The sequence below is a fragment of the Nestor notabilis genome, unplaced genomic scaffold, assembly GCF_000696875.1.
Source record: "Nestor notabilis isolate BGI_N333 unplaced genomic scaffold, ASM69687v1 scaffold17846, whole genome shotgun sequence".
Taxonomy (NCBI): domain Eukaryota; kingdom Metazoa; phylum Chordata; class Aves; order Psittaciformes; family Psittacidae; genus Nestor; species Nestor notabilis.
This window is the reverse complement of record NW_009933570.1, coordinates 14,822-23,919: the sequence shown is the minus strand read 5'-3', so window position 1 is coordinate 23,919 and position 9,098 is coordinate 14,822. Positions and strand designations below refer to the sequence as shown.

The 9,098-nt window shown below is 46.3% G+C and overlaps 1 protein-coding gene across 1 annotated transcript in view; it reads right to left on the bottom strand.

Annotated features, from left to right (window-relative positions):
- Positions 1-9,098, bottom strand: part of LMCD1 (LIM and cysteine-rich domains 1) — a 13,638-nt gene that overhangs the window by 3,215 nt on the left and 1,325 nt on the right. Inside the window, exons 2-3 of the mRNA XM_010016944.1 lie at positions 8,393-8,648; positions 2,689-3,024 (exon numbers count right to left, since the gene is read on the bottom strand). Coding sequence (XP_010015246.1) covers positions 2,689-3,024; positions 8,393-8,648 — 592 coding nt within the window. The remainder of the gene's footprint in view (positions 1-2,688; positions 3,025-8,392; positions 8,649-9,098) is intronic.

The following is a 9,098-nucleotide window of genomic DNA, read 5'->3' as shown; positions in this document are numbered from 1 at the left end:
GATTTGGGTGAGTCAGGGCAGCAGAGCCCAACCCTGCAGCTGCCTCTGGGGGTGACAGTGTGGAGAAACCACCAGAGCCATCCATCCCAGCCCTGCTTATCTTGCAAGATCTAACAGCGAGAACAAACACGAGCAGCTTTCCAACTCTGAGTTCAAGTTTCTTGCCAACAAGAACTGTCAGAAAAACAACTTATTTTTCTGTTTCTTTCCATGGCAGTTATCCACAGGGCTCTTCCTAACCATCATATAACTTCCACCGCCCTGCCAGTTACGCTGAAGTGTCTCTTCAAATTTAAGATAGGATTACAGCTTGGTACTTACTTTACATCTCCATCATGTAAGGAGATGAGTGAAGACTTTATTAGCAGAGTTACTAGAGGTGTTGGCCAAGAAAGTGTCCCTTTATCCTAAGCTTTTCCAAACTCACCATCTCCGCTGGCTGCTACTTTGCAATCACAGCTCCCACAGGAGTGCCCCAGATGCCACAAGGCTTCCCCAGAGCACTCCCTACATTGCTAGCCTTAAGCTTTTTGGGACAATGGCTAATTTTGATCAACTGCTTCAGATTTGATTTGATCCCAACACAGTGGCTTATAAAAGCAGAAGACTTTCCAGTTCTGAGGGGGTTAAAGATGATTTTATGCTCAGTGGAGAACATTCAGCTCGTAGGACAGACTTATTGCAGTGATGGGGCCCCTCTCTGCAGCCGAGATGAGTTCAAAAAGCTGTTTGAGCTCAGATGCCTGTCTCAGGGTGATTTACATTGGCCCTGTATGTTTTCCTTTACACACCAATTTCAACACAGCTGGCCTGAGTGTGCAATAAGAGGTTTAACAACCTTAGCACAGGGACCACACAAACACCCAAGGAAATTCCAGCTTATTTCCTGGTGCAGCTTTGGTGCTTTCTGGGTTCATTCTCTTCTAGAGCAAAGGTAATGTTGTTTTTGTTTTGGAGTGTGCTGATGTACATTTCGACCCTGAATACAGTGAGAACATTAAAGCCTCCAGTATCACTGGCTTTATGCACTTCATTTCTCAGTCCCTTCACGTCCATTCTCAGTCTTCATATAGTTCATTTCGCTCACATCTACTCTCAGCCTCACACATATTGCCAAGTAAAGTGATATAGCTCATTTTTCTATGGCAGAACTTTCTCACTGCAGTTCTGTGAGAGCCAGCCGACCTTCTGGAAGATAAGCACATTTCAGATCTTGGGACACAGTCCATTCCTATCAGGTTAGCTACATTCATTCCTGCACAGGAGATCAAATTAAAGTGGGCAGTGTTTTGTTAGAGGGGGAAACAGGAGGTTTGTCTTAGTACAGCAAAAACCCACAGCACTCCATGGGGCTGCTGTAAGCTGAGCTGCACAGCGCGTTGGTCAAAGTGGATCTTCTACAACTGCTTTTGAAGTGGTTTGATTTTTCAGCTAGTGCCTTGAGAAAAATGATGCTTTAAACTAGGAGAATAACATCACAGCTATGTAACTTTGGAAGGACAAACTTGCAGTCTAAGTAAACCCTCATTGCTAAGTTGACTTTTATTAATAAATGTTTAATAGCAACCTTCCCTTTCTTGGCTTTTTTTTTTTTAGATTACAATTCTTTGCCCGATTCAGTATTTTGTTGAAATGGTGAAAAACCTTTATTGTATCACTGGACTCTGAAAGTCAGATGCACGTTAATAGAAAAGGCCATAGCAGAGGGGATACATTACCCAATATGGAATGAAAATGAAAACTGCTCTGAACATGTTACAATCTCAGTGCAGTAATGGCAAGAAAAATCTTGCCTTATAAACCCTCAGACACCATTTTTCTTTTACAGCTTTAAAACCTCTGCTGCAAGTCACCCTCACGAGGGACAGTTTGATATATTTTCACTCTCCATATTTTATGATAAGCATTTGTTCAGCAACCACAATGGCTACTCCAGACAGTGCTGGGAGAATATAAATCTGAAAGGGTGTTAGGGAATCTCAATCATGTCCCTGTGTAAATGTATTTTTATGCCAAGGGACATCTGTTCAAAGTTCCCCCAAGCGATTACAGCCCTAGAAGCACTATCTCCATGTTCACAGCTCTGCATTAATTAGAGCAAGCCACCACCTCCTGTCACTTGCAGTCTTTCCACTTGCTCTGGTCTGGATGCCTAGCTGGAAACACTCACTGACTTGCAGTGAAATGTCTTGAGTACCTTACTGACTCACAAACACTCGGGGACATGTCATGCCCAATCTTTCAGGGCTGCCAAGACTCCAAAGTCAAAATCACTGCTCATACAGCTAGCAGAGGGTTTACTTACCCTGGTGGTTCAGCTCAGCTTTTGCGGTGGAGGGAGAGTGACAGTGAAGAGATGATAACCACCCCTGTTAGACACTTGTATTCGCAGCAGGACCAGCAGGAGCATGCAAGTCCCACTGGGGTCTTTCATAGTGCTCTACAAAAGCACATCACAGTGCAACTGGGCATTGCAGCACTGCTTCAGCTGCTTGAAAAAGCACTGCAGCAGCCTTGGAGAAGCCCACAGAAGCACTATTGCAAACAAGGAACAGACGTCCACAGCTGATGCAATCTTTTCTCCCCGCCATTTGAGACCAAAGCTATTCCCTGAAAGCTCCCCAAGCGCCGAGCAGAGCCAGGATACCCCATCCAGCCCATCCCACCGCCATGGAGCACAGCACTCACATAGTGCCCTTCTGCAGGCACGTTCTCCAGGGCCCCATTGGTGGACTCGGGGGGTTTGCTGGCTGCAATGCTCTTGTCCTGCTGCTTCCCTTCCTCCTTCCCAGCGCCGCCCTGGCCCGGCAGAGCCACCTCCCCAACGCCCAGCGCCTCAGCTTTGTACTTCTTCACAAAGTCTTCCATCAGCTTCAGCTCTCCCTCGGCGAGGCCGCGGCACTGGGATGGATCCTGGTCGTACAGCGGGAGTTGTCTCATCAGCTGCCGCCGGCGGTAGTAGGCCCCCTCCGTTCCTGCCACTGGCTGCATCTCCTTCGGGATCAGCTCCATGTACTGCATTGCCTGGGATGGGGAGAGCACCAACAGTTACCGAGCCGCCTTTGGTGAGGAAGTGCAAGCACTCATCACAGTGCTGCATGGAGCAGTGACAGAAAACGTGGTCCTTCCCTTCTCCCTTTGAGTTCTTTTAACGTTTCAGAAATGAAAGGCTCAACTTAGATGCAAGTAGTAGCCAGGCTACTGTTAATAATTTCATCCTCAGAAAATAGGTTGGATAGGGTTTGGATTTGTTGGGGGGAAGGAGGTGTTAGGTGTTCATGTTTTGTTTTGTGGTTTTTTGGTTACGTGTGTTTGGTTTTTTCAAACAAGACAAAACCCCCAAGGCTCCCCAGAAAAACAATAAAAAGACTTGCTTCATTAGTTTGCACCCACATCCCAACACACCATCCCTCACTGGCATCAGCATGCCACCATTCCAGGCTGCTGAAAAGACCAGAAATCTATAAACATCAACACTCAAAACCAGGCAGCTTCCTACTGCCTTGTGCCAGATCAGGGAGAGGTCCAAGAAGCAGGTCAGAGCCTACATCAAGACACCCCATAGCCCTCTCGGGCTGCATGCTGCATGGTTTACAGTAAAAGATCCCCTTTTATCAATTGAAAAAAGAATCTTATAGGAAAAAAGCAGTCAGCAGCTGAGTCTGTATCTAACACTGACAGCTGCCAATGCTACACAGCTATTGATTCTGCAGTAAAGGGAAGGTGTTTGGTCATTTGATGCCCTGCAAGATGGAAAGCAAGTGCCAAGAAGCTATCCAAAATAAAGCCTCCTACTCAACTGGCCGCTAGCCACTCTCTTAAAAGCAGATTGAGCCACGATATTGTGAGAGGTTGGTCCCACACTGAATTAGCACTTGCAGGACAGCGGTGTCTGCACAGTTAACTTCTGCTGGCCTGGTACTGAGAGGAAGGGAGGTTCCCACTCAAGGCATTTTTCCTATTGTAGTGTGAAGAGCTAAGGGGCAGCCAGTTGGCACTCTGCCATTCTGCTTTGAAGACCAGCATCCATCTGCATCAGATTTGCTTCTTACTTGGTCAGCATTTGAAATGTGAATTTTACAAAACATAGAGAAGTGATTAACTGTCTACTGTGCATGGACCAGGTCAGTACGGCCTTTTAAATACAGAAACATCTGCACAGCACCAAACAGCTCATCACATCTGTAAGAACCTCAAAGTCAGCTTCCATCTCAGCTACTTTAAGCCAGATATAGAAATGTTACACAGTAAGATTCGTGCCTGAAGATTCACAATGGCAGTAGATAAATTATTTAATGGAGGCAGGGCTTCTTCCCTATTTCTTGGGGAGCACGTTAACATTGCTGCACAATGTGTTAGACATCCACACTCAGTATATCGTGCCTTTGTGCAGTGGCAGGATTGATAACCAGAAGTTTACCAGAGGAGGGAGAAGCACATGGGAAAAGGTGCTGCTCAGGAATAGCTGGTTAGAGAACTAAAGGATGCTGTAGAAGTGATTTGGTGCACAGATGGATTTCACAGAAGTGAGAAATCCTAATAGGAACTACAGAAGCAAGAGACAAGAATTCCCAGCAGCTCCTCCCAGGCCTCACACAGGCACTGCCTTACAAAATAAGGATACTGCTGGTAGTGTCCAACAACTGGAAAGAAAAGCAGCCAAAGCCTCAATGCTGTACAACATTGAACTTTAGGACAGCAAATGCTGCACAGTCTGCACTGACTTGATGCAGCTGCAGCAAAAGCACTAACAGAGTAGTAGCACGGTAGGATCTTAATGGAAGAAATTCTTAATCCACTACAAACGTGCCAAGACTAATGAACACTTACACCAGCACTATGAGACAGCACCATGCCAGCACATGCATCTGAAGCACCTCATTCTACTCTGGCACCAGACTCTCCATTGCCAGTACAAAACATCTGTGCTGAAAGCAAGAGAGAAAAGCAAAGTCTCAAGCCTTTCTTAAAAGTACAGCTGGAGTGCTCAGTGGCAGGCTCTACTACCTGCCCAGACACATGGTGGGATTTCACTTGCTGATCAGAATGCTTAAGGTTATAATCGCAGATGTCATGAAACACCCACAGAATACATCAGAGGGGAAAAAAAAATTCAACTTGACACTAAAAACTACCATGTAGGGCGAGGAAAAGTTGTTTCTTCCCTGCTACCATGTATGATTATAATCAAATGCTTTACTCTATTGCCTTAGTGCAGATAACAGTGAAAACCTAAAATGTTCTTCCTCAAAACTAACTACTGCACATCAGATATTTTATGATCTGTTCTTTTCACTTTCCCCAAGGACCCTGAATTATCTACTTCATAACTTCTCCAGGCATGGCTTGATGAAAACACACTCTGAACTTCCTCCTATTATTGGACCAACCACTTCAGGACAACAATATTAAAAACAATGCCAAGTTTCCAGCCTGCTTTCAGGATAAAGCCACTGGAGCAAGTCAGTTATGCACTAAAAGCTTTTTGGACCAAATCCCTTTTAAACTATCCTGAGAATAGCTGACATCCAGCACCTCTCCTGAAAGTTTGTCAAATTTTCAGACCAAAATTCATCAAGGTTATCTACAAAGCTCCTGGATGCTGTTTATTTCAATTAAGATATCCTCTAGTCCATTCAGGCAATATGAAGATGTCAAAACCTTTCATGAAGCATGTACCCTCTAAGCTGCCCCTTTACCAGCATCCATGGAGAGGGAGTTTGCCCCAGTGTGTGGAGGAGCTGCCAGGCTCCCCCATACCCCCATTGCACAGGGACCATCCCAAACATGCACCCACAATGTTATGGTGATGGTTGGGGTTCAGGCCCATAGAAGAAGAAAGCAGATGATGAGCTGCAGAATTTGGGCATCCTTCACAGCAAGGAGCAGACCCTGCCCCAAGGAGCTAGTAGCACAGCACTGCAGCCAGCTCAGAGCTGTGAAACCCAGGTTTCCAATAAATCCCAGGCTGGGCAGCAGGCTTAATGATTAGGCTGGATGGGAAGAGTGCCATCATTGTTCTCCCTATCCCTCACAAGCTCTTTGATTCCTCCTGGGACTTGCGGAAGGCAAACAATGGTTAAACAAACTTTCCTGCTGGGCAAGCTCCTACCAAAGAGGAGAGAAGGGAAGGAGGCTGAGAGCAGCAGCACAACCATTAAATAGCCAGGCAGTCAGATGTGCGGGAGTCTCAGTCCCTCACTGAAGCCCAATGGTCTGCTCCAATTAGCACCACAGGTCCCAGGTGCATTCCCAGTACAGACTTCATGCCACCCCCAGTTGGCCTTTCCAAGGGGGTGAGGGCAACCAAGTCAAGAAGAAATAACCAGTCTGCCTCTTGGGTCTACAGCTGCAATTTCACATTTGTTTCCCCAATTCTTTAAAAATCTGGTTGCAATTTACAGCAGCTTTAAGTTATTTAATTTGAAGAGCAAAAGCTGTCCATTAATGACAGTGTAATATATAATGTTTTTAGTACCACAACAGAGTTAAATGCTTTCTCTCAAGAAGTGCTCTGCTGGCTAACTATTCCACACACCAAAAAACACTTCCCACACAGCAATATTGCTCACCTGGATGGAAGCTGGGTGCAGGAGAGAAGGTGGGGCTGGGGGGCTTGTTTTCAGATCCAGCCCTCAGCACAGGACCACACTCCCCATCTCCGCTTCTTACCCCAAGCTCTATTTACAAAACCTGAACACAAATGTTTTCTCTCATGTGGACCAGACTATGTTTAGCTCTGAGGAAAAAGATCCCAGCTCAATGCTGAATCTGGAAGAGGATCCTCAGGAAGCAGCAATGGGTAGGGTTCATGCCCGCACCAGCAGGACCTGTGGGCAGGATGCTCTTAGCCACAGAGCTCAGCTTCACTTTCCTCCAAGCTATCACACCTTGGCACCATGAGCTTCTGCTGCACAGGGAAGGAAGCTCCAGGACTCAGCTGGGAATAGGGACAGGCTGCTGTTGGAGAGTGCAGTGCTCCACTCAGCCAGCCTGCGCTTCTGCAGGAGGATGTTTTCTACTGAAGTGATGCTCTTCTGGGAGCAGGACATAGAGAGCCTCAAAGAACAACTACCCAACTGCCCACCACCACCACAAGTTAAACCTCCCCTCCTACTCCTCTGCTTGCCCAGCAAATCTGAGCTGAAATTAAAGAGAACAGCATTACAAACCAGTTAAGACATGACTTGAGTGCTGTCAGCATGCTGTTTTGGCTGTTTCAGTGTTCCTACAGACACTTGTCCAGGGCTGAGGTGGCACGCATTCAACAGGAAACAAGGCTGCATTTCGGGGGTGGGGGTGTGTGTGTGTTAGGGCCATTCTGTGATTTACAGCAGCCCAAGTGAGCACTAGTTGCACTCCTGGTTAATAAACTTGAGATGCCAGGTCTATTTTAAGTCCAAGATTTTAATAACTACCTCATCAAGCAAAGAAAAAATAATTATCTTCTATTTTAAAGACAACGGTTATTTTGCTGTTATCATTAAAGCCCATTTTTGTAACAGAATAATTTACGAGCACAGCACTGGATTTAGATGCAGCATTACTTCCTTTCATATTGATTTATTTTCTCTCCTTTTGAGGCAGACTGAAGCACCACTTCCTGAAGCATTTGCTGAAAAGGCCTCCAGGTTAGTGGAAGCGTTCCAGCTACCTCCACCTGTGCTGGCTGGTCCTGGGACAGGCTTACACCAGATTTGCAAGAGATTAAGCTCAAAGAGGGCAGGACCTCCCACTCCAACAGGGATGTCAAAGCCCAGGAAAGCTGTTCTGCCCAATAAGAAACCCAAATAGCTTGTCTCCACTGCTGTTCCCAGAAGCCCAGTCCTGACCCACATTAGTGTAGAAGCCTGGAGATTGGTCTCTGGAATTAACTTGTTGTCCTTTTGTGCATCCTACGGCCTGCACAGCTTTATGCCTCCTCGGTGACCTCCTGGGGGTGTTTAGGGAGAGGACCAAACCTCAGCCCTGACTCCCCAAGAAAGCCTGGAAGAATTGCTCCCACATCCAGCCCAGGGCTCTGGAGCAGGCATACACCTGCATGGGCTGTACAGGTGGTGTACAGCTGGCAGAACAGCAGAGATGGGATCTCTCCTCAGCAAGGTTTTTACTGGACTTGAGCTTTATCGAAGTAGTGAGCATTCTAGTTGTAAAACCCATTAAGACTTCTCCTAGAAATGTAAGCAAAGCTGTAAAAACCCAACGGCAATCCATTCCCCTCTCCTACCTACCCCAGTTATTTACATGGTTTTCCAAAATACAAAGTGTTATGCACATTTTTGCTCTGAGGCAAGTTGTATGTTTTACTATTTTCCCTGACTACTTTATTCCAGAGCTGCGTTATGATCTCCATTAAACAACTACCCACCAAAGACACCATGGGTTATCTTACCAGCTTCTGGGTGAGCCCTGGTGGAGCCCACTCATATGTGATGGTGTCAAAGGTGGGGTCTTTCCGAGAGACAATGGGGTTGGTGATGATCATGCGGTTCCTTTTGTAGATGCGAATGCCGTCACCTCCCTTCACCCGGGCAGTGAGCGTGGCGTACTTGGAGTCTGACAGCAAGCGCCCAATCTTCCGATCATCCTCCACATCCGAGCTCAGGCTGTGATCCTCCTGGCTGCATTTGCATGATTTACAGATCTTCCTGTGGGTGACAAGCAAGATCATACTTCTGATGAGAGCTGGGCCATGGGAGGCGCACGATCATGTGTAGCACAGAGCAGAAAGGGACAATCCTCTAAGCTACAAATGCCATCTCCAAGCGAAAGCAGCTGCAGCAGCGCTGATACAATGCTGCCTCCCACCCACCATGGGGAGCTGCCACTTACTGTGAACTTTGAAGACTCCTCCAAGCATTGCTGTATCTTCCATCCTCACCAATTTCCAACAGCCAAGCACTAGTACTGCCTCTTACAAAGCTTTACATACCCTTAAAAAAGTGACTGCTAAAAGGAATTGATACTTAAGTGTCTATAATTTTAATTATCATATCTTTATGATTTATAGCTAAGTCTATAAGGCCACTCCCTGCTGGCCAGCTTTTCAATCAAATACTAACAGCAAAAAGGACAAAGTAACTCTTATACAACTGCAA